Raw genomic sequence first — 27,356 nt, 5'->3', positions numbered from 1 at the left:
TTTATTGAAATTCCACACTCTCTAAATGATATGTTTTTTTTCTTTTTATATCTTGTATATGTAAAAGACGTGGCTTTTGAATTCTAAATGAATGTATCCTTTCGTAAATAGTACTCCCCTTGTTTATAGAAATTTTAACATATCGCAAACATGGCTATTTTTATTTACTGATTTTATTTGTCTTGTTCATTATGTGATAATTGTATGTTGTGCCTCTACTGCTATTGTCGATGCCACCGTTTAAACTCCATTGCTTAGTCATCATTCTATAAACAAATTGCTTCTCATTAGCTGACTAGGAATATATATACTGGCTGAAAACTTTGTCATCTCGGAAGAGTAGACAGCACTGCTGGAATATACAAGACGCACTCAATTTGAGTAACGGAGACAACACCATGCACACTTTATATCTTTGTATTCATTTCTTTTATGACTGCAAATGAGTTACGTATCACCTCTCTATCGTAATTGCATGCTCTCGATACCATAAATGGATGCTCTTAATTACATTGCTTCTCGATATGTTTGATTATTGACATGTCTTTGTCTTATGGGGCTTCCTGAAATCGTATCTTTAATGTTATTGGCAATTTCCTTCAATATGCCATCTGTGATTGCCCTCTAAACTCCATTTCATTTTGTGATATTGCTATCAGGATTTAATTGTGTGATTTTGAGTCAAACTCATTGACCCATGTTTCATGAGTAGTGATTCGACATGAATCCATCTCTCATGAGAATAAATGGAACACTTAGCACTCATTGGATCTAGGTGATGCTCACAAGGGTGAAGCACCGAGACTTCCTGGGAGGTCACCCATTCTAGTACTACTCTAGCCTGAGGGTGCTTAACTACGGAGTTTCCTCCAAGGTTAAACCCAAAGCTTGCAACCCCATTTGCAAAACCTTCACCAAGTGTTGTGCCTTATGAACCATTCATTAGAAAGCCCCCTAAGCTCATCAATTGATAAGTAGGAGATTATTTCCACAGCAAGTCAAATTGTGATATTGCTATCAGGATTTAACTGTGTGATTTTGAGTCAAACTCATTGACGTATGTTTCATGAGTAGTGATTCAACATGAATCCATCTCTCATGAGAATAAATGGAACACTTAGCACTCATTGGCTCTAGGTGATGCTCACAGGGGTGAAGCACCGGGACTTCTCGAAAGATCACCCATCCCAGTACTACTCCAGCCTGAGCACGCTTAGCTACGAAGTTTCCTCCATGGTTAAACCCAAAGCTTGCAACCCCATTTGCAAAACCTTCACCAAGTGTTGTGCCTTATGAACCATTCATTAGAAAGCCCCTTAAGCTCATCAATTGATAAGTAGGAGATTATTTCCACAGCAAGTCAAATTATGATATTGCTATCAGGATTTAACTGCGTGATTTTGAGTCAAACTCATTGACCCATGTTTCATGAGTAGTGATTGAACATGAATCCATCTCTCATGAGAATAAATGGAACACTTAGCACTCATTGGATCTAGGTGATGCTCACAGGGGTGAAGCACTGGGACTTCCCGGGAGGTCACCCATCCCAGTACTACTCCAGCCTGAGTGCGCTTAACTACGGAGTTTCCTCCATGGTTAAACCCAAAGCTTGCAACCTCATTTGCAAAACCTTCACCAAGTGTTGTGCCTTATGAACCATTCATTAGAAAGCCCCCTAAGCTCATCAATTGATAAGTAGGAGATAATTTCCACAGCAAGTCAAATTGTGATATTGCTATTAGGATTTAACTGTGTGATTTTGAGTCAAACTCATTGACATATTTTTCATGAGTAGTGATTCAACATGAATCCATCTCTCATGAGAACAAATGGAACACTTAGCACTCATTGGATCTAGGTGATGCTCACAAGGGTGAAGCACCGGGACTTCCCGGGAGGTCACCCATCCCAGTACTACTCCAGCCTGAGCGCGCTTAACTACGGAGTTTCCTCCATGGTTAAACCCAAAGCTTGCAACCCCATTTGCACAACCTTCACCAAGTGCTGTGCCTTATGAACCATTCATTAGAAAGCCCCTTAAGCTCATCAATTGATAAGTAGGAGATTATTTCCACAGCAAGTCAAATTGTGATATTGCTATGAGGATTTAATTGCGTGATTTTGAGTCAAACTCATTGACCCAAGTTTCATGAGTAGTGATTTAACATGATTCCATCTCTCATGAGAATAAATGGAACACTTAGCACTTATTGGATCTAGGTGATGCTTACAGGGCTGAAGCACTAGGACTTCCCGGGAGGTCACCCATCCCAGAACTACTCCAACCTGAGCACGCTTAACTACGGAGTTTCCTCCATGGTTAAACCCAAAGCTTGCAACCCCATTCGCAAAACCTTCACCAAGTGTTGTGCCTTATGAACCATTCATTATAAAGCCCCTTAAGTTCATCAATTGATAAGTAGGAGATAATTTCCACAGCAAGTCAAATTGTGATATTGCTATTAGGATTTAACTGTGTGATTTTGAGTCAAACTCATTGACCCATGTGTCATGAGTAGTGATTCCACATGAATCCATCTCTCATGAGAATAAATGGAACACTTAGCAATCATTGGATCTAGGTGATGCTCACCGGGGTGAAGCACTAGGACTTCCTGGGAGGTCACCCATCCCAGTACTACTCCAGCCTGAGCGCCCTTAACTATGGAGTTTCCTCCATGGTTAAACCCAAAGCCTTCAACCCCATTTGCAAAACCTTCACCAAGTATTGTGCCTTATGAACCATTCATTAGAAATCCCCCTTAAGCTCATTAATTGATAAGTAGGAGATAATTTCCATAGCAAGTCAAATTGTGATATTGCTATCAGGATTTAACTGTGTGATTTTGTGTCAAACTCATTGACCCATGTTTCATGAGTAGTGATTCAACATGAATCCATCTCTCATGAGAATAAATGGAACACTTAGCACTCATTGGATCTAGGTGATGCTCACAGGGGTGAAGCATCGGGACTTCCTGAGAGGTCACCCATCCCAGTTTTACTCCAGCCTGAGCACGCTTAATTACGGAGTTTCCTCCATGGTTAAACCCAAAGCTTGCAACCCCATTTGCAAAACCTTCACCAAGTGTTGTGCCTTATGAACCATTCATTAGAAAGCCCCTTAAGCTCATCAATTGATAAGTAGGAGATAATTTCCACAACAAGTCAAATTGTGATATTGCTATCAGGATTTAACTGTGTGATTTTGAGTCAAACTCATTGACCCATGTTTCATGAGTAGTGATTGAACATGAATCCATCTCTCATGAGAATAAATGGAACACTTAGCACTCATTGGATCTAGGTGATGCTCACAGGGGTGAAGCATTGGGGCTTCCCGAGAGATCACCCATCCCAGTACTACTCCAGCCTAAGCGCACTTAACTACGGAGTTTCCTCCAAGGTTAAACCCAAAGCTTGCAACCCCATTTGCAAAACCTTCACCAAGTGTTGTGCCTTATGAACCATTCATTAGAAAGCCCCTTAAGCTCATCAATTGATAAGTAGGAGATAATTTCCATAGCAAGTCAAATTGTGATATTGCTATCAGGATTTAACTGTGTGATTTTGAGTCAAACTCATTGACCCATGTTTCACGAGTAATGATTGAACATGAATCCATCTCTCATGAGAATAAATGGAACACTTAGCACTCATTGGATATAGGTGATGCTCACAAGGGTGAAGCACCGGGACTTCCCGAGAGGTCACCCATCCTAGTACTACTCTAGCCTGAGCGCGCTTAACTATGGAGTTTCCTCCATGGTTAAACCCAAAGCTTGCAACCCCATTTGCAAAACCTTCACCAAGTGTTGTGCCTTATGAACCATTCATTAGAAAGCCCCTTAAGCTCATCAATTGATAAGTAGGAGATAATTTCCACAGCAAGTCAAATTGTGATATTGCTATCAGGATTTAACTGTGTGATTTTGAGTCAAACTCATTCACCCATGTTTCACGAATAGTGATTCAACATGAATCCATCTCTCATGAGAATAAATGGAACACTTAGGACTCATTGGATCTAGGTGATGCTCACAGGTGTGAAGCACCGGGACTTCCCGAGAGGTCACCCATCCCAGTACTACTCCAGCCTGAGCACGCTTAACTACGGAGTTTCCTCCATGGTTAAACCCAAAGTTTGCAACCCCATTTGCAAAACCTTCACGAAGTGTTGTGCCTTATGAACCATTCATTAGAAAGCCCCTCAAACTCATCAATTGATAAGTAAGAGATAATTTCCACAGCAAGTCAAATTGTGATAGATCTCGATAATCTCAATTAAAACTTCCATTTATAATAAAACATTTTCCATCTAAACTGCTCTGTTGCATAACAATGTTGTAGTGTATTTTATGAATAGTATACTCTTTGGGTACTTCAAATGAATGTCACAGCTCCCTTGCGAATATTTGTTGCTTCTAAGATAATGATAGTTTCTCTTCACTACCCTCTTGCGTCTCTTCTTTGCTCGGCAGACTAGACAGGTTGATTTGTTAAATCTGGTTTGTAACATTTGATTAAATGATTGTGATCTTCACCACTTCTATCCACATTAATTAAATGTTTTCATCATGCTAGATTTTCTTTGTATATTTATATCATTATTATCTAATCACATGACTTTCATTCACTCTTCTTTCTATTGACTCCATCTTAAGCCATCTCTTGAAGTTGTATGAATCTTATTGTTCACATGATCACTGTAGCTGTATCTTCCATGACATATATATTCCATATAGACATTGCTATTGATTTGCTTTGACATTGATGATACTTGCATTTAACAATTTTGTCCATGCTTGTGAAACCCTTTGACATCAATGACAATATTCCTTCAATCTCCCCCTTTGTCATTGATTACAATACTTTATTATCTCTCATGATTCTCCTCCTTTTTCGTTTTCTCTCACCCTTTGACATCAATGGCAAAGGGATAACTATTAGGCTTCAATCTGCAAACTAATCTTCAAACACTCCCCCTGTGAAAGTCCTCTCATACTCCCCTAGAAAAGGGTTTTCCATTGTACTCTTGCATGCTCTAGTGATGCCCTTAATGCATCTTTCTCTTTGAACGTTTTTTGCAACTTTGACATAAATACAATCTGCTTTTCAATCCTCTGAGATATCAACTTGTCTTCACCAACTCACTTCAAGGGACTAATGGATATTATCATAAGTATCTCCCCCTCATTTCATGCTTCTTACTTTATCTAAGAGGGACATGAATTGCAAGTTGCACTTGCATTCATTTCTTCTTCTCCTTTAGTCATCTTTATTCTCCAAACTCTCGTAGTTCTTTCCTTTTGATTATTTTGTCTTGAAGTCCATAAGGAATCATTCTTTTCAGTCTTTTTTATGTCTTTGTCAACTTTCTTTCTCCGTACAAAGATAGGTTCTTTTTCTTTGTTTTTGGTATAAAATCTCTTGTACCCTTCGTGTGACTTCATGTACCCATATCTGCAATAGTACACTAAGAGCCCATACTGGTTTCTATTTCTCCATCCAAGAAAGCTTTTATTTTGTTTTCTGCATTCTTTTACTTTGTGACCAAAATAATTGCATGAATAGCAATATCCATAAAAGCTAGATTGAAGTCTGTGTTTATATCCTTGCTTCCTGTAATTATTTTAAAGTACTTCTCTTTCAAATTTTGTGGATGAGTCTTGCATATTATTTTCTTCCTTAACGAAGCCTTTGAATGTACAATCTTGATGCTTTGAACCTCTGTCATATCCTACTCCTGTCTTGCTGGAAGATGGCCTTTGGCTGTCAATGATATTAGTTAGGATTTCAGAACTCTTTTTGAGCTTGAGATAGGTATTCAATTTGGCAGTGGTTTTCTCTAAATCACATTTCAGCATGGTGACTTCTTCCTCTAATTTTGCATAATCCGCTTCTTTAGCATTTAACTTCCTCATCATCTCATTCTCAATTTGTTTGGCTTCCTCTAATTGCACTTTCAAAATTTCAATTACTTTGCCAAATTCTTTTTGGGCTTCACACAATTCTTGAATTTGTGATCTCTGTTGTGCATTCTTTTACTTAAGCTTTCCATCTACTTTGTAGGCATAATGAAGCTCTTCCATAATGTCAATATCCTCTTCCTCATTGTAGGCAAGTACATAATCTTCAACATCCCGTCTCCTTGTCTTCTTGCCATTTTGATTCTTATTAACCCTCTTTACAATATTAAATTGACCTTTTTATAATTCTGCATTAAGCCCCTCATAAGCCAATTTTAATATTTAATTGGGCTGGCATATTAATTCTCTATGTACTGAAAAGAGGGGGACCTTTCAACACATGTTTTGGAACTTTCAGGGAGTCTACTCATAGATTGGTTTCCAAGTTTCCTAAGGACAAGTAAATCGTCATCCTTATGGTTATTAATTAGGAAAGAAGTAAGGAATTAGGGATTGTTTCTCAATTTAATGTGATTGAAAGGCATAGTGATGTATAAATCACTGGAATTTGGCAGCCAAGTAGGGAACATATGAATTGTCATTTCCAAGTGAAATCGAAACCCTAGTTGGGATTTGTAGGGTAAATCAAGTATAGTCCTAGTTGGGAACATTACAACTCATGGTGGGATGGCGGCAAACAATAGAGTGAAGAAATGCTTTCCCTTTGGCCTCACCACACAACCACCACCACAAATAATTGAAACAGTGTTTTAAATCCTATGTTCTAGACATCATGGTCAATATTAAACTTTATAACACGGCGTCTCATTGGTTAGTTACATGCTTAGTAACCGATTCGTGAAATGAATCCAATTTGAGTATGCAAATCAGATTTGTGGATTCCTAATTTTTTTTCCCCAATTATGATTCATGCATATATATATATATATAACCAATTCGTGAAATGAATCCAATTTGAGTACGCAAATCGGATTCGTGGATTCCTAATTTTTTTCCCCAATTATGATTCGTGCATATATATATATATATATATATATATATATATATATATATATATATATATATATATATATATATATATATATATATATATTTGTGCATTATATATACTAAAAAAGGAGAGAAACATACATAATTCTAAAACTAAATCATTTCAAAGTATGAATCTATGATTCTAAATCATTTCATAGTATGAATCTATGATTCTGGTATGAATCTATGGATCAAATTCATTATAATTATAAGAAAATAATAGAATTTTTTTTTTTGGTAAGAATCCAGATGAATCCAGCCACTGATCTGGATCCGGATCAAGGGCACGAATCTGGTAACTAAGGTTACATGTGATGCATTCAATAGTCTTACTTTTCGCTCTTGCTAAACCTAACTAATTGCTATTCCTGTTTCATCATCAATCAATTCATAATTTCTTTGCTAACAAATTGTGAAGTATGAATAAATTACATCATAAACACTCTTTAAATGCAGGTACAAAATGCTCATTTTTAAAAATAAATAAATTACTTGAAGGTAGTTTGACAGATATATTAAATAAGATTCATGTAATTTCCATAGTGCATCATGTTAGATTGTTGGGATTAAATTGTGTGATTTTTCATCATCAATGTTTTGGATCATACCCCATTATCAGTCATCAAGATGAAGCATTATTTTCTTTCTATTTATTTGCTTCTTCCTGATGATGGATTGTGTAGTATGATTTGAAACATTGATGATGAAAAGTCACACGGTTTAATCCAAAAAGGCAACAATCTATATTATTGGATCCCTCCCTCCAAAATCTTGGATTTAGTTCTGATATGGATTTTCTTTAGATTCTATTTTGGGTACCCTATGGCTAACCTCTTATTTTATTTGCCTTCTATATCTCTATGTTATTAAAACATCTTTACATTTAAAATGGTAGCCTTTTCTCTCTTTTTCCCCTTTTTTCTACACTTTTTGAAAACCAAAAATTTTCCCTATTTTTTCTGATATATATATATATATATATAGAGAGAGAGAGAGAGAGAGAGAGAGAGAGAGAGAGATGTTGTATAGTGGGAAATGGAAAACAATGCTTTGATGTGAATTATTCCCCACCTCATAGTTCGCACTTTAAGAAGAAATAGTATCCCCATTAGGCTCCAGGGTTTACTCAAGCTCTAAGGAGAATACAATTTATTCTTCCTAAATATGTTAATGATTGAAGTGGAAGAATGTCTAAGCAATGTATGTCATCTATTGAGAAAGTCACTAAAAGGTTGATAAAAACAGACTAATATGAACCGATAGTCTGATACAAACGAAAACAAAAATCAGAAGACAAAATGCACCTGCTACAGAAATTTCATCAAAAAATGTGAGGGACAGGTTGAAATTTGATCTCTTCTTGGCAATGTAACACTGGTGCTGCAGTACATCAGGAAGGGGGGAGAAAGGGCCTCAATTCTGGGACGATGGGGGGATGATGGCAAGTGCTGTTTACTATACACATAGAACTTGAAATGCTAGTTATGAAATGATGTTTCAGTATAACATACCAAATTGAAATTCTTGAACATAAAAAAATTGCACCATGAATCATAACTATTGAAAATTCAACATAATAACATAGTATATAGTACATACACAATAGTAACATTGAAAAATCAATATTCAAGTACCTGTTTTGACAGTGGTGTGGTTGCCAAATGGTAGATGCAGGGGTATTCATGTACTCCAAGTACTTGGTGTGGGGATGTGTCGGGCACGGGTACTTCAAGATGTTTTTTGGGTTGGTGGTGGGGGGGGTTACGAGTCTTGGAGTTTCACTGGTTCTTGGGGACAGGTTGGCTTCGGCAATGTGTACTCGACACTTTTGGACTAAACTTTCATAGATTGTTGAATGACTCATGTATTGCCTAGAAAAGATCTGATAGCTCCGTGACTTGTTTCCTGCACAGAAAAAATTGGAAGAAGGTTGAAAAGGGGTTTTCCTCAATCACACCCTTGTTTAGGAATCAACTTTGAAATGAAATGAAGGGAAACATGTTGTCATGTAGCAAAAGGCTAGATCTAGAAAATGGACTATATCATACATTGTAAATACAATTACTTCTTTAAATGTTATTAAGTATGTTGATGCAATAACATTGATTAAATACAAAAACCCAAAAGAAAATCATGAAAAGACAACACCTTATGATGTAGATGTTATAATTTGCCACAATATGGGATTAAAGAGAAAACTTGAATGTTGGTAGATGAATGGATCTCCTTCCTTGATGGAAAACTCCTTTGCTTGGCCTCCAATGGTGGAATGAAGCTAGAGCTATGGAAGAAAACACATTGATTGCTTTGGGAAGAATGGAGATTTTAATGCTTCATGGCTCTTAATTGCTTCCTTACACTTGAATGCTCGATTGTGTAGTTATAATAGATGCTCACGATAGATTCATGATGATCAAATGAAGAGAAAAAGGGGTTTATAGACATTTCACATCATTTTGGCGAGTTAAACCTTAGCAAGCCAACCACAAGTTCTTTTTTAATCCTAAATCCTAGTATAGGTGCCTCTGGGACAAATTTGGGTCCAACTCCTTCGGGACACGTCACCAATGGAAACATGTCCCTGGAAGAATTGGTTTAGATTTGATCTGGGTGCTAGGGAGATAGAGTAGGTGCAACAAAAGAAAGGGCAACTCATTTTTGGGTCACAATAGATCACGAAAGCCAAAAATAAGTGGATAAGTCCTAGGTGAGGAAATAAATAACGGGGTTTGGATGGGAAATGAGAAAACATGCATATAAGTAAGGGGCGACCTTGAGTTTAAGCAAGATTAAGAGAGGTGGAGGACTCATATTTGAATTTATGTACACTAAAGTAGGCACAAAATGAGGTCCTACCATATAAAATACCCTAAAGTAGGCCCAAAATAATCCTAAAATTGAGCACATGTAGGTGTTTACAATTTAGGACTATAAATTTAGCCCCCACCTTAGTAGGAGAATGAGACAAGCTCATGCTCACAATAATGGAAGAAATAGAAGAAAGCGAAAATGATGAGAGAGATGATCATTGGGAAATTGCAAAGAGACAAGATATCATTAAGTTTAAGGACACAAGCCCCCAAACATAGGATTTTAACTCAAACATTTATGCACAAGGACACTGATGTGATGTCCCCGATTTCCGATTAGGTTCGAAAGTTGTAACCTACAACCATTTGTCAGTACAATGTTGAAAATTGTATATTAAAACATATTAGCAACATTAGATTGAAATAAATACTAATCTAAATACTACCCAAGCTACCCATCCTAATCCTTCGGGAGAGATCCTTTCTCCAATCACCTTACCCTCTAGTGAGAACTACGTCTTGATTAGGTAATTGTCATAGAAAGAGCTTCTCCCTTAGGCCTCTTTGGGATCTCTGGTAACACTACTTGGTAGAGATCCCACCTCTGCCAAGTCTCTTATCTCTAACATATGCATATGTTTAACCACTACAATATATTTTACCTCTAATGGATCCTCTAGAGATCCCTCTTTGGATCCCAATTTGGAGATCTGACATTCAACTTGGAATGCCCTCTAGTCCCTGAGTTTTCCTTTTGTTGGGAAACTCAACGTCCATAATGGATGCCCTTTAATGATTGAATCTCGAACAATCTCTCCTTTCTCTCTGAGAATAAAATAAGAATATTATACCTCTGGATGGTCTCTGAGTTTGTTACGAATTCTGCAATCTTATTCCGTATCTGTGTTTATTATGTTATGAAATTCTACCATTCTCCTTCAGTGACTAATATATTATTGATATTTCTTGTATATGGTCACAGCCTGTGATTTGCAATGACTCTACACATTACAGTTTATTATTCAGCGTAATAATGTTGCCCAGATTGCTGACTGTAATTAATATTTGTTGATCACTCCTTTCAGATCAGTTTCTCCTCCTGTAATCTGTGAATGTCTATATTGCCTTGCCCCTTCAAGTTCGATTATTTATGAATCCCGGATCGGTTACTCTCTGCTTCTATGTCTGGTGATGTCTCTATTATATCCTGTGCGGTAATGGATAAAGGTCAGGTCTTGGTCTGCGTTGAGTAAATCTCATTTACTACGGTTCAATGATTGTTGCACTCACGTTGGAAAAGGGATTTATTTGTTATCCTGTGTTGGAAGGTGACTGATATATATTTATTGTCAAACCTTGTATAACTGCTCTGATCACGATGCTAGCTCAGTCAAGTTGGATGTCTACGTCTTCCTTTTGATCTGGATACTGCTCCGTTCATCCTCTATGTCTGACATGGATGTTATATTGATGGTTTTAAATTGATTTTTTTATTGGCTCAAATCTTCTGTCTTGCCGCTCACTAGAAATAACTCCTTCTGCCTTTTATTTTTCCTCTTATTCGATATTAGTATTCCCCCCATGGCAGCATGATGTGATATAGATATTTACACTGGAGTGTTCTCATTCTTCACTTCTTTTTGTCTCTATGGTTTCAATGATACTAGTTGACAGCCATGACTGGATATGTTTTCTTAGTAAGCTCTTCCATCTTTCCCTGAATCGATAGCCATGAAAGTCTCATTTGATAAACACCAAGGTCACTAAGCTTCCGTCATTTCTCAACTAACTGTTCTATGGCTCACATTGACTTTCTACTCCTTCACTTGGTGAATATTAGATGGTTCTCAAAAAACTGTTCTTCTCCTTACGAATCTCCCTTTATTACTTCCCATTTGGTGATTCAATAGACTCCATGGTCGCAACCTTTAGTGACTAATTAATCAGGGTTTATTTTCATTTTATTATTATAATTATAATTCAATTAATATATATTTAATATGAGTATATATTATAATGTTTAGATCTATATAATTCTTTATATATATATATTTCCAATAATATCAGGTATTAATAATAATCTCTTAATCAATATCTTTGTCATAAATATTGTTTCTTTTGATTTCAAAGTGTTTATAGATTTATATTTTGGTTATTAAATTTCATTATTCAGGGGACACTACAACTGAAACAAAGACAAAAGACACACTACACAAGAGGTTAGTTCTGAAAACAAAACTCCAAATCAATTAGTAGAAGAGACCTCAACTGAAAGTGGCCCATCCACTAATATAATATCTAGGAAGTTATTGCAAGAGCATAATCCATCAAATAGAAAGGGCATTGACAAAGATGTTAGGAAACTCCATGATCTAACCCACTAGCATAGCTATGAGAGCATGGAAAAAAGAGAGGGAGACAATGATTCCAATGGGCTAGCAACTTGTGTTATACTAGGTGATCTATTGAAGAGGAGAGAAGACTAGAAGAGGCTAGTAAGCTGTGTTATGCTAGTTCCGCTCATCTCAGAGAGAGAGAGAGAGAGAGAGAGAGTTAATTGATGGTCTAGCAAGTTGTGTTAAGCTAATTAATTATAACTTGAAAATTTGTGCATGGGGGTGGCTTGGAAAATGTTTTGCACATAGGTGTGGCTTGGAAAATGTTGTGCGCAAAGGGGCAGCTTAAGGCATCAGTCTTGTGGAAAACATTGTCTTCATGTAGATCCATGAAATGAGCAGACCTAAAGAAAGCATGGTCTCCTAGGGGATCAAAAACAATTTTTTTTTGCATATACTAGTACAAGGGAGCCCGCATGTATGCCCCTTCCTTATGATGGCAATGTAGGTGACATCATAAGGAAAGAAAACAATGGTACCTACTTCCACCAAAAAGAAGATATCCTTAAAACACCAATCTATGCCACAGTCTTAGCAAAAAGTTTGAATTCTTGTTAGCTAAGAAAATAGATAATCGTGAAAGTGTAGTCCACTTATGGGACAAGATTCTTGCAAGGAAGAGATCTTGGTTCCAAGACATCTACCTTCAAGAAGAGTTCTTGAGCAACAATACACCTTCAATAAAAAGAGGGAAAGAGAACAAGAATGCACCCTTTAGCCCCCTATTGCTAGGTGGAAAACTGATCCTTGATGAAAGATGACATACTTTATGACCCAAAGTAAGGGAATTTTCTTATAATGAACAGTAGTTAACAAATAAAGAGGTTGTGATCATGGATTCACACCTCGTGATAAGAGAGAATCCCAAATAAAAGACGATCAATTCTTTATAAGAAAAGAATATTACATATTAAACAATTTCCTCTATATTAAGGAAAGTAGATCCTTATAAAAGAGTAGGAAAAATATGAAACCTTTCCCTTGAGAGTGAAGGCGAGATAAAATATGTGATGCATCCTTAATGATAGTCAATTTATAATGCATATATAATTTTAAGAAAAATAAGCTGTAAACCAAAGAAAAACTCCTAATGTAAAACAAATTTATTTACATTTGAAAGAACATCATATTGTAAAGTAAGCAAAGCATCAAGGAAAGAGATAAATGATAGGAATATTATTTTGTGGTAGACATGCCCTTTGAGGGATGAAAAATATTAAGCAAAGATGTAAGTATCTTGCATGAAGCAAAGTATCTCATACCATAAAGGATGTACCATTATGAAATAATACATATCCATAAAGAGATGATGAAGAGGAAAAATGATGCAACATTATGTCAACTTAGTGGTTAACCCAATTAGACAAGATATGAACTTCCAAGCAAGGAAGAAATTGAAAGAAGGATACTAGGGAGAAAGTTCCTGATCAACAAGCTCGAGCATAGGACATCATGATAGAAAAGAGATGACCAATAAAGAGATAATGGATTCTTTGAATGAAGATTAAAAGAAGGTGAAATAATAAGAACTTAACCCCCAAGTGAGGAAGCAAGGAGGAAGTCCTATTATGATGCCTCTAATGCATATTATGCAAAGAGTCTTGCATTATGGAGAACAACATAATAGGAAAAAAGAGATTGTAAGGTATGAAAAGACAAAACCTTATGAAGTAGATGTTGTAACTTGCCAAAATGTGGGATTGAGAAGACGTAAATGATAGTAGATGAATGTGGATCTCCTTCCTTGATGGAAAACTTCTTCGCTTGGTCTCTAATGGGGTAAAGAAGCTAGGTCTATGAAAGTAGACACCTTGATTGCTTTGGGAAGAATGAAGACTTGAATGCTTAATAGCTCTTGATTGCTTCCTCACACTTGAATGCTTGATTGCTCAGTTATAATGGATGTTCATAATAGATTCATGGTGATCAAATGAAGAGAGATAGGGGGATTATATACATTTCGGGGAGTTAAACCTCACCAGGCCAACCATGGGTTCTCCCCCGCACCCCCACCCCCACCAAATCCTAGCATAGGGCTCTAGGTCAATTTTGGGCCGAATTCCTTGGGGACATGCTGATAGTGGTGACTTGTCCTTGGAAGAATGAGCCTAGATTTGATCTGGGTGCTAGGGAGATAGAGGTGTGGGGAAAGAAAGGAAAACTCATTTCAGGGTTAGAGCAGATATCAAAGGCTGAAAATAAGTGGATAGGTCCTAGGAGAGGAATGAACTATGGGAGTGGATGGAAAACAAGAAAGCATGCCTAGAAGTAAGGGCCAATCTCAAGTTTAAGCAAGACCAAAAGAGGTGGAGGACTCATATTTGAATTTAAGTACCCTTTAAGTGCTACACGAGGTCCTACCATAGAAAATACAATACAGTAGGAACAAAATGATCCTAAAATTGGGCATAAGTTAGGTGCTTACAATTTAGGACTATATATATATATATATAACAAACCTATGAATTGAAGTAGTGGATTAACTACATTGCCATTCTTGAACAAGCAAATACTATGTCTGTTACAAATATTATGTCATTTTCAAATTCATTTTCAGTCGATTTAGTGGTGGAGCGTGCGTGTGCACACACACACACACACGTGTGTATGTATGTATTTATCTATATGTATATGTTGATGTTATTAATACAAAACTATGTATACACACACACACACACACTCATCAATGCATCTACATCTCAATTGGTTTTCTTAATATGGGCCAACATTCGTGGAAAATGAATAATTTCACAATTCATGGGAAAATACATTTTCACATGATAAGCAAGGTGGAATTCATCAGAAACCAAAAAATGGCTACCCCAAAACCATTGGAAAAAGTCAAACTAATAAAACAGCTGAGATCTGAGCATAAAAATCTTGGTTACCAAAAGAATTTCGGATCTCTTATTTTTTCTTGATCGGTAGAATAGTTTATTATATTAATTGGCAAAAAATATTATTTTAATTTTCGTGAGAGTGGCTTTTTCGACATTAAGTCTGAAATTTATCCCATATAACTCTGTTTATACAAAATTTGCCAATATTACCATTTCTTTTCATACACCAAAAGTTACATTATCTACAAACTAACGTTTAGCATATTGTCTAACACTATATGCTAGAAAACATATATATCAAAATATGAACAAAATCCAGCTGAGATCAATCTGACTTGATTCTCTTCATTTGCTGCATCTCCAGCAGTTGTCTTTCATGAATTTCCACTTCCTCTTCTTCTGAGCCTGTTACTTTGTGACCCCATGTAGCTCTGCTTCCCACTCATTCAGGTACTCTTTGATGCTTTTTGTCATCTTGCCTGGGCTTGAGCCCTTCCGCTTTCTTTGTCTGGTGTGGTGCTCCACATCAGGAGTGGAGCAATGGCAGTGTAAATTTTGCAACATAAAGACAGCCCCCGCTTCTGGCCCTAAAGCCCTCACCAAGAATGGAGACGGTGATAATAGCTTCCAACTCATAGAGCCACTCTTCTTGTACATAAGTGTTCATTGTCTATCTGGTATCTTCCTTGCCTCTCAATTCCAAACACTGGACAAGAAAAAGGGATGCAATATCCATAGATTGGTCCTGTAGTTGTACTTTTCGTCCATGTAATCATTACCCAACAAAATCTTCATTGTAACATGGGGTCTGCAATGCTGATGCACAGGGAAAAGTTGGCTCCATACCACTGCTTTTCTGCACTGTGTTTTGAACTCTGTCCAACTAGTTGGCTGTTCTTCTAATCCTTGTCACTTGCAGATTTAAATAATTCGCTTCACACCCTCCATGACCAAAGTAGTATGAAATGGGGATAGAGCTATGGTTTTGTTACCTTGCTACTGCTCTCCACACTCTACTTTGAATGCCAAAACAAGTGATGCCACCTCAAACATACTCGCTTCTTATAACAGTTCACATCACCATGTTACCTACCAGCTGTGTAAATATGCAAAGTTCTGAAGTCTTTGAAGGATGACAGTTTGGCTCTTATTATTTGTTTAGTGAATTCATATATTGTGCAGACCTGTGATTCCCCATTGGTTATTGCATTTATAATTATTTGAGAATCTCCTTCCAAGTGAAGCTTATCAACTGCCATTTTCTTGCCAAGTTCATGGCTTTTTCTTTTTCCCTTCAGAAAGATTGCTTTTTCTCGGGCATTCAGCCTCAAGATAACTTTGAGGCAAGAATGACAGAGGGCATGGTATTCTCTCTTGAAGCACTTAACGAGTTTGACAAGGTAATTCAAGAGGGGAGCATCTTTCAAGATCCACAGACATGGATTCTAGGGAACATAGTGATTTTGTTAGAAAGCAAAGTCCACCAAGATAACTGAGGGAGGCGGGGGGGGGGGGGGGGTTGAATCAGTTATGCAATTAAAACATTTCTCAATAACTTTATTAAACAATAGATGCAAGAACCATAGAAAGATAGCCATGCACAACTGCAATGTTTAAAACCAGATATGTTGACTAGGGAAACCCTTGATTAGAGGGAAAACCGGGTGGGAATGATGCCCACAAGAAGATGTACTAATATAAAAGTTCCTTGTGAAAGGATAGATCCTATTAGGAGTCAATGAAATACAATTAAAACATTTGAGTCTCTAATAGGAGATGCCAACCCTGTTAAGAGTTGTGACAACTCCTAATAGAGTTGTAAGGACAATTGAACCCATTGTCCAAATAGCCTCAGAAATAGTCTTCACTAGACAATCTTCCGGATTAGCATATCCAAGATCTTTGAATTGACTAACCAACAACTCCTTTGTCAATACAGTTCCTCTGAAGCTCACAATACATCAATCTTCATCAATCTCTACTCTGATCAAAATATATTTCATTCAGGTTTACTCACAAAATAACTATCCGTACTAGATTTCACTTTTTAGTTCGCATAACAAAAAAATGATCTCATTGATGATTACAACCAAGGAAACAACCTTTCCTTTATACCAAGTCCTAAAGAATAAGTATTGAGTTGGCCTTAAGGCTTTCCCAATTTACAATAATAATATAGGACAATCTTGAAATATTACAGTACACATTACACAATTTCTTTTACATCTTTTCAAGATTATGAGCAAACTGTTGGGTCACAGCCTCCATAACTTTTCACACAATGAGCTTCTATTATGCCCGCTTAACCAAGGTATCTCTAACATGTGTTCAACCTCTGTCTCAGTCCGTTTAAGCCAATTCCATCCTTGTGAGGAGATAGAATGAAAACAATAATACCTGCTTTCCGAAAATGCTGTCTAAAAGCTACCTTTAGTAAATCCTTCATAACTTGAACTAGTCTTCATTTTTTCGTATGTGTTCATCGTTGTAGCATCTAGACATATTGATAAACATATCCTCAAGTGCGCATAAGCTGATCTTCAATCCTCGAACCGTGCTAAACACTTCATCCTTTGTAACTCTGCCAGTCTTCACAGAATAACAGGTATGTGTTGATGCGAGTTTTGTATCACTTACATAACATATTAGTAAAAAATATCTGATACGGAGTATCAAACATACAATTCCTCTCTTGAAAAGTTATTGCTCATGGGATATGAGAATAACTCCAATGTTCCTTACACTTGTGGATACTCGCTCAGTTTTATCGATGTGATTTGCTGATAATCACGTAGGTGGCCTTACGCAAATTGTTGAGGATGACTTGGACTTTGGTGGGATGAAGGTGATGGTGGTTCGGTTTGTGAAATGTGCGGAGGCAGATAATGTTGATGGTGGTGATGATGTAGGATGTGTCTGCCAATGATGATGTTGGTGGGAGAGCAGTGGTAGTGGAAGGTGAATGGATGTGTTCTAATATTTGACTTCTCTAACTTCTCTTTCTAAACTTCAACTACCTAGCTACTCACTATTCTACTCCTACTCCTACGAATGGAAAGTCAACAAATGGACAAGGATCGAACCTAATGAGAGTTGATCAGCGGCCTCACTTCCACAGGTGCAATGATTCGAAGGAATAATAAACTAGTTTGCCACACAAAGCTTCCCAACCAGCCGCTAGGATGCTAGTGGTCTAGTATTGACCCCTATCAAACATTTACCAAAGCTACCATACAACTATCCATCTACTTTACTTTCACTTAAACAACTTGAAATGAAATTTGCTTCAACAACTAGAAAGGAAATCTAACTAAGTGGAAGTAGAAAACATGCAATAACACCCAATGTTCTTAATCAACATGCAAATTGCAATAATGAAGAAGAGAGCAATATTGGTATTATCTTCGCAACAATTTCTCCAACACTTTACAAATAAGAGAAAATGGCCTTATATAGGGGCCAAAAATACAATGGACGGTGGAGATCAAAACAAGATCAACGATCCAGATTGGATCTTAAAAACCTTAATTAGGGTTGCCACCCCATTAGCCAATGAGAAGACGCCATCTCATCAATGGACCAATGAAAAAAGTGCAAAAAGTGGCAACCAATGAGAAGGCACCAAAATAGTGGCCAATCAGAAATAGACACTTGTCCTATTCTAGAAGAAAGAGAAATTGCCACTTGGGCTTACATTAAATGATCTTCTAATATAACTCTTCCCTTTTCCTTCATCTTTTTAGCTAAGGCAATGAACTTAGCTAGCCTTTCGTTAACTTCTTCTATAGGAGGACAAGGTGTGTGCTTTGCCCTGAGTTCCGCTGACTTCACCACGCTGCTTGCTGCTTGTAGTATCCTTTCATGGTCCTTCTCATATTCTTTCGCAAATCCAATAAAAGCATTGAGAGAGGAAAGGGTGCCTAAATGCTTCTTCTTGATAACAACCTTTCCTAACTCATCCAACCTCGATCCAAAATCTGCCTCATTGACATCCTCTTCTTTGATGTCTTCAAATGAAGGGATGCTCTGCTGTCGCTCATCATGGTTGTAATGGAAGTGTCGATGCCTGGGCTGTGATGTGCAACCGCCTTTTGTATATCCTTTTATTGTATCACCATTGGTATCGGTTGTTCGCCTCATTTTCGAGAAGAAGGGTGTTTTGGGCATCATATCCTCTTTGTCTTTCTTAGTGTTTGTCCGCTTGGGATTCTTACTTGTACTAACATCCTCCATCTCGTCACCCTATTATGGGATGGTAAAGTGGTGGACAATTAGACTAGTAGAACCAAGGGAGGCAATCCTTAGACTAGAACGAAAGAGAGAAATCTGCTTAAGGACCCCTTTCAACTCTAAATGATTTGAAATTACCTTTACCAATAGCCAAGGGGGATTGTCCTTCCTTTAGTCTGTCCTTCATCCGTATCATGTCCACTGTATCAATATTGGTGTCGGTTATTCTCTTCATTTTCAAGAAGGGTGTTTTGGGCATCATATCCTCTTTTTCTTTTTTAGTGTTTGTCCGCTTGGGATTCTTACTTGCACTAACATCCCCCATGCTCGCCACCCTATTACGGGATGGTAGAGTGGTGGACCAGAAGGCAAGTAGAACCAAGGGAAGCAATCCTTAGAATAGAACGAAAGAAGGATGCCAGCTTAAGGACCCCTTTCAACTCTAAATGATTAAAATTCACCTTAACCAATAATCGTACAACTTTTTGAAATCAGGACTAGACCTCAAGAACTTCAAATCCACTTGCAAATCAGAAATTTATCATGCAATTCACCTCCAAATAAAATTACCCAACTTAGGGCAAAAATCGCAGCCTCTTGCAAAAATCAAAATTTTATCTTCCACAAATTTCGGCTCTCACAAAATTCGCCTTCCACAAAATTCGGCTCCCACAAAATTTGCCAAGCAAGAAGAATGCAGATCTGCTCTTGCAAAATCGCCAACACCTTAAGAAGGAGAAGTGAAGTGAGGAGGAAATGGGAGAGAGGCCTCCTCTTATACTCAACTTTCTTACTCCCTCCAAGCTGGCCGACTTGGACCCTGGGAGCAAGAAAAACAATAATTAATGCAAAATTATGGCCCACAATTAAATATTAAGCTTAAAATTTAATTTTGCCAAAAGAAAAATTGTCCTTTTAAATTGCCAATTAGCTCCAAATTGCAAAAGAAATTAAATGGTGCCTTGGAGATGTTAAATATTTCCATTTAATGAGGATTTAGTAATTAATACGTCATTAAAATTGGTTTTTGGCTAACTAAAAGCCATTTTTCAATATTAAATTACCAATTTCATTAAAGGCAAAAAGTTTTCAAGGCAATTTTAATCTATTAAAGCCAATTTTTTGCAATTTTTACCCAAATCAATTTTGCTATGCTAATTCAATTTTTTTTTGACAAAAATAAAACAAAATTGCTTCTAGAGCCAAAAATCGATTTTTGCAATTTGGCCTCATTTCTACAAAATTAAAATGTTCACCAAAGGAAAAATTTAAGATTTTCCAAAACCCAAGTCTAACAAAATTTCCTCTTTTGAAAGATTATTCAAATTTTCACAGTTATATCCGAATTTTCAAAAGAAAACATCTAAGTACAAATTTACAATTTTATCTTGCCAAATATTGCTCTTTTAAAATTTTGTCCGGCCTAAGGATGAAATTGGTGGCTCTGGAAAAGCAAGCGAAACCGGGTGGAAATAAGCTAAGTCTCTCCCACTGGCCTGAAGGTGTCCAAGGCTCAAAATCTCGAAAAAACGAAGAATTGTTGGACAATCCAAAATTTTGCCAAGGCAACTAAAAAAAAGGGGGTCCTCAAAAATTTTGGGGCGCTGGTGTGAGAACCTCACAACAGTATGTTGACATCAATGACAAACACTGACATGAATGCAACACATAAGCTCTGCATCATGTCTCCAGCAATGCTAAGATACTCCCCCATAGGAATATCATCATCATTCATGCTAACAATCTCACCCTTTGGCATCGATGGCAACATAGATGACAAACATCTAAGTACCATGAATACCAAATATATTTCTTCCTCATCTGCCTTTACTCCTCCATTCATGCTGCTCAGGAATGTCATCATACATCTTAGTTCCAAACAGGTTGTAAAGAGTTTTTCATGTTCAGATGGCAACCATATGGTAATCAGCATACATAACGAAGGTGTTAATCTCCCCCATACATAAGCATCGTCAAATCTTCTTCAAAGAATGTCACTCTCCCTCAAGGGATGTTTTTCATGTACATATCTCTCTCCCATTGACATCAATGACAAAGGTATCATTATGTCAATTCTCGAACCACATTAAACACTTCATCCTCTGTAACTCTGCCAGTCTTCATAGAATAATAAGTATGTTGACATCAATGACAAACACTATCATAAATGCAACATCTAAGCTCTGAATCATGCCTCCAACAATGCTAATATACTCCCCCATAGGAATATCATCAGCATTCGTGCTAACAGATTTTTATTAAGTTATATGATAAGTTTTGAATTTTATGAAGTTGTATGGTAAGTTTTAGTTATTGTTAAGTTCAATGTTTGATTTAAAATTATTAATATTTTGTATTTTTTATGTTTTACGTTATGAATTTATTTGGCTAAATCTTGTACTAATTTGTTAACTTTACATTTAGTTATAGCTATTTTTAATTTTCACAGTTCTATATATTTTTCTTTTAATGCAAACACTAAAATCTATATTAGTTTAAGCTTTTTTTTCAAAAGCTGTGCCAAATCTTATATTTAAATTTGTTTTTGAATTTGTCTAGTATTAATCTTCTATTTTAACAACAGTTTAACCTTCTTATCTATTTTCAAAATTGTTTAGTACTATTTGTCTTGATAATCTTTTGATTTGTTTTTTGGATTATAATTAAAAATTATAGATTTTTATTTTTAAACATAATTTTGATTCTTTTTTAGACTTTCATCAATTGATGAACTTGTTCTGAATTTTTGCCTCAAACTTAAACACGAACATGAATCTTGTGCCTTGGATTAAGGCCATCCAGAGAGACTATTTTAATATTATTAGAACAATGCTAATTGATCATGGACACATGCTATGTGTTATGTGCATGGTTCTACTGAGCAGTCTCTACCTTTTCCATTATGCTGAGTTGATTGTCATCCTCCCACATTATATCATTTGTCTGGTCATGAAGTATTCTTCACATTCATATGGCAGAGGAAATAAGTTATTGGTACACATCATCATTAGTCAGTGAACTATATTATTGACATCTTGCTGAAATAATGTTACATTTTGATCAAATATATCAACAATGCTAATCTAGTCATACCAATTTGACTAACAAAATAGTAATCCAATCTGCGTTCATCCAGATGTATCCAAAATTAAAATAATAATCATAATAATATTAGTTTTAATTAGGTACTACATGGAACCTAAAGATGATTGTTCTTATCTAGATGATAACTTTTACAGAGTAAGCGGTTGCATTTATTTTTCAGTGGGCAGGCGCTGGATGAGGTAGAGATCAGAGAATTGCTTATAGACCATGTTGGTCATCGTTGTTGTTGGGGAAACCGGCCAGCTCGTAGATGGCGAATACATGCAGTGGAAGATTGCAATGCATATGTTGGTACTCTGGAAACTTTTATTGAAGAAAGAGATGTCATTGGAGAAGTAGAGCCATATGCAGGTGGAAAAATAGATGGGACCGACTCTGGTCCAGAGCCTGGACCTTGGGAACTGGATATGAGATCCGAGTTTCCACTTTTGTTTGTATCACGGAAGGAGGCCAGGATGAAAGTTCCACATTCCGAAGCTATAGAAAAATGTTCAGGTAGGTTTTCAAAAATTGAATATGTATATTTTTTGCACATAGAAAATCTGATGATATAAAATAAAGTGATATTCTAAATGATTTTTGAGAACATGGCAGCTTGTACTGGCCGTGGCGAGCTAGCTTGTCCTACATGCAATGCCAATAAAGAACCTGGATCCTATACAGCACAAATGACAGTATGCTCTGTTTGTCACGGAAGGGGACTAATTGCTCATGCTGATGGATCAGACACAATGTAAGTTTTTTCCTCCTTTTCAGGGAATAACTTTCTGAAATTCATGTACTTTAAAGTTCAAGTGTGAAGACTTTTAACTGTAGCTATTTACTGAGCTTCTGTTCCAATTTTCAATCATTTTTTTTCCAAACAGATGTGGTAATTGTAAAGGTGAGGGAAGGCTTCCTTGTCCAACCTGTCAATCCCGTGGACTACTTAAGTGTGATAAGTGTCGGGGAAACGGTTCTCTCCTGACCCGAAGTATTGCAATAGTAAGATGGTAAGCATTTTGCAAACAATTCTTTTAAAATACTGTATAAGATTCTGAGTTGTTTGTTTAATAGATATTCTCTCTAAAACAATTGTTCCCTAGTCTGCGTATAAAAGCAAATGAGGAAGACAAGGGAACACTTATGGTTGCATTGCTTGAATGCCTATATAGAATTTTGTCAACTTATATATATATATATATATATATATATATATATATATATATATATAAATGAAATTGTAATTTTAACCTAAGGTTTGATTAAATTTGAAGATTTTATGTCCATTTATTTTGTTTATGTTCTTTGATAATTTCATTTCCACTGTTTTCATTGCATCTGCCTGTCTGTTATCAATATTTTGGCAATGCCTATTACATACATTGATGTACCTCGTACTTTGTGTAGGAGGACGCTGCTAACCAGAAAAGTCAGTGCTTGTAGCAGTGCAGCTTCTGTTCCTGATGAAGTATTCCACAGAGCTAAAGGTGTACAATTATATAACACTCAAGCTTACCAGTGCAAGCCAGCGAATGTCTTTGCTCTTAACAAATTCTCTTCTGACATTATTGCTGATAGGGCTCCTGTTCCGCCAACTGCAAGAATTATATGTGAAAGACACCAAATTACTGTTGTACCTGTTACACGGGTAATCATGACCCATCGTAATAGATCCTTTACATTTTATATAATAGGCCTCAGCAGAGAGGTGTATGTTAGGGACTATCCATTGCAGTGGTGTTGGGGGCTATGCTCCTGTCTGAATTGGCTGCGTCCTTGAACCTGTTAAGCCAGCCAATTAGGAAAAAGATGAGAAATGATTTCAGATCAAGAGGATACTGTGTTCTCTCATCCTGTGTGAGGCTGCTGTGTTCTATGGCATGGTTTTTGATTGTTTACAGTTTGAGTAAGCTTGCTGTTGGTGCTATAGAGCTAGATTGTGAGAGAAATTGCATTCAGTTTTCTATCTTATAATTGAAGATGCTTTCTTGTACTTGATGGTTTTTCAACTCATTTTCATTGCAAAGCGCAAATTTATGTATTATTTATTTTCTCATTAAATTATGGAAGAATACTTAAATCTTCTCATGAAATAAAATCATACAAATGCAGAATTTGGTTTTTATTGCCAATTTTCTGTGGTAGGCACATCTACACTAATGAGAGTGGGGTTGTAGAAGAATTCGATTTATTGCGTAATTCCAATGTTTTAAATAAATACTTTACACAATCTGGCTAAGAGACCGCAGACTTCATTTCCTCAGCCAGATTATGCTACAAATGGCTCCCTTTTAACATTATTATTAAGACAACAGAAACAGACATGTCCATTTTTATATGCACATTTACTTTCAACTCCTAAGCATATGAAAAATCAAACAAAAGATAGTTAAGACTAACATACTAGTATATTGAGATCCCTAGGAAGTTGCCCAAAAACTCCATTTGAGAGAATGGTGCTTTCTGCTTCTCGACTGCAGGCTCTAGACTCTGCTTACATGTCATGCCACTTAGGTTAAATATTAGATTTAGCTCCTAGATCATCGTAAAGATGCTACACTAGTCCTTGTGGATAGTTTTTGGTAACCTAACTAGTCACTAGAGCGTTGTAAATTTCCACCATGGCCCATTTGGAAATGACACAACACATTCATTAAATGTGGGCTTCACTTACAAGTGATTTTAACTTAGCAAGGCACCCTATTGAAGTCTTTAAATAGAAACTTGAGTGATGTGACCATAACCACACTCTTTGTAGGCACCGGAATTCAGTTGCATTGAATCATTGCATGCACCACCATATTTTATCTTGTAGCCTTTGATTGAGATTTATTTAGACTTAGTAAGCATCTTGTGGTTGGCTATGTTATTAAATTTCAACTTATCACAAATGTAGAATTGAGAGTAAGGTTATTTATGCTTTATATAAAAAAAAAGTAATTAAGAGTAGCGGTATCCTAACTTTTCAGGATGAAGATGATAGGGAACAAGGTATGACAAAAATAAAATATATAGGAAATTTGCATATATAGATAATATTCATAGGAAAACATGGATAAACCATACCATTTGAACATCACAGAACTTTAATATTTAATATTTCAATAGTGAAACTCAATGCTTAATATGCATTCATAGTTTAAAATCATTCTCAATGTGCATGCAATTGTATGTGAGGAAATGTGATCGACATGCAAATGTTAGTGAAACATGGATTCAAACATATAAATCTTTGACAAAACAAAGAAAGTAAGATCTCAAATATACAACTGGACATCTTTTACAACCTCAAAGATCGACAAGTGCACCCATAACCTATTGGTTTACTCATAACAAGGATTGTGGGTGTGCTCTTTCAACACAAGTAAATTATTAAATTTCACAATGCAAATATGATTGATAGTAAATGCAAGGATGATGATGAACTAGATACAAGATCTTAGATGGATAAATATTAAATGCTTGAAGAGATGGTTATGCAATCAATCACTCTCAACAACATTCAAAGCAATATGAAAGAGTAGATGCAACTAAGATCTAGATCCAAATGCAATAAATGAGAGAACTTGTAATGCATCCACGAAATTAGATGAGTATTAACTAATGCAATGAATCTAAATTTATCAAGACAATGCGAGCACATAATTTTTTTAAAATTCTCTAATAATTATAATAATTTTAAAAAAAATACTCTAATAATTATAATTTTTTAAAATGCAAAATACTACCATAACTCTAATGCAAAACTAGGAGATAATAATTGCTTGAGACAAGGTCTCTATTTATTAGCGGGTAAGTTTATTATCTAGAAAGTGATGGGAGTAGGGTATAATCTAGTGCTAGATTAGGATTAAATTAAATAGGATTGAACTTAATCATAGTTTAGGAAACAAAAATCATGCAAGGGGAATTAAACAAATAACACTTATTTTAAATAGGGTTTTATCAAGAAAAACAAGTTAAATTAAATTTAACACATTAGGTGATAGTATTTAAATTAAATTCATACGCATTAGAGAAATGAACGTAGTTAATTAAATGTGGTTGAATATAACAATAATAAATAAATAATTGATAATTAATTATAGGGATATGAAAAATATTAAATAAATTAATATAAATTTGAAGAGAGGATTTTGGGTGTCTACATTTTCCCTGTCTTTGATGTAGTATCCAAACTAGCACATCATCAAAGAATAAATGTATAAGATACCCCATAGGGAAAATGAAATCTTAAGAGTCATCTCATAGTGGCGACAACTGAGGAGGGTGTCCCCTTAAGAAAATATGGCAAAAAATATTAAATTAATGATTTTTCTCAAAAATGGCTCAAGATGTAAAATTAGTAGGAAAACCAAGAATTTGGACATTTGCATGACTTATGAGTTAGACAAGAAGAAACAAAATGAAAACTAGGGTCCAAGATGAAAAACGAGTGTCAGGAGACCTATGTAAGCCTTTAAGGGGCTCAAGGAGAGGTCATTTTCACATAAACCTAGTGCGAAAAATGAGAGGAGAGTAGAGCATCAAGGGCCCACTAGAGCAATTGCAATTAGGAGAGCGTGTGTAAATACATCATAAATTGACAAATGCTAGACCATTTGATGTAGGAGCATCCTGGGTACAAGGGCAATCTTGCATCACCCAAAAATATTTTATTTTCAGTCTTTTTCTATTTTAATAAGGGCTAATATACAAGGTGGTTACTATTTATGGGAACTTGCCATTTTTTAGTAAGTTTGAAATATGAGCTCGAAATGTTCTCATTTTCTAGAGGAAGGTTCATTTTAGAGTTGTAAGCCTACCACAAAAATCTCATTTCTCAAGCATAAGTATCAGAGAAGTTATTGTGGATTTTCGATAGAAAAATTTGCAAAAAAACCTTCAGGCTCATCGTTGGAGGCCTTAGAGTGCCTAGATGAGGTTCAAAAACTTGACAGAAGGGCACTAGCACTATTTTAAGCTTGTAGATCAGGAGTCGGTGTTTTCGAAAAGTGGTTATAATAGCCAATCGAAGCAACAATTCAC

The 27,356-nt window shown here is 36.2% G+C and overlaps 1 protein-coding gene across 1 annotated transcript in view; it reads left to right on the top strand.

The window, feature by feature from the left end:
* Nucleotides 1-24,321, top strand: part of LOC149564191 (chaperone protein dnaJ-like protein) — a 79,300-nt gene extending 54,979 nt beyond the window's left edge. Inside the window, exons 4-7 of the mRNA XM_089827268.1 lie at nucleotides 22,507-22,841; nucleotides 22,941-23,079; nucleotides 23,213-23,338; nucleotides 23,736-24,321. Of these exons, the coding sequence (XP_089683394.1) occupies nucleotides 22,507-22,841; nucleotides 22,941-23,079; nucleotides 23,213-23,338; nucleotides 23,736-24,108 (973 nt within the window). The 3' untranslated portion in view covers nucleotides 24,109-24,321. The remainder of the gene's footprint in view (nucleotides 1-22,506; nucleotides 22,842-22,940; nucleotides 23,080-23,212; nucleotides 23,339-23,735) is intronic.
* The last annotated feature ends 3,035 nt before the right edge of the window (nucleotides 24,322-27,356 follow it).

The sequence above is a fragment of the Cupressus sempervirens genome, chromosome 4 (genome assembly GCF_028749045.1).
Source record: "Cupressus sempervirens isolate cs-2001-9-10 chromosome 4, ASM2874904v1, whole genome shotgun sequence".
Taxonomy (NCBI): domain Eukaryota; kingdom Viridiplantae; phylum Streptophyta; class Pinopsida; order Cupressales; family Cupressaceae; genus Cupressus; species Cupressus sempervirens.
Note: the sequence above shows the minus strand (reverse complement) of the source record. Positions and strands in the feature narration are given on the sequence as shown.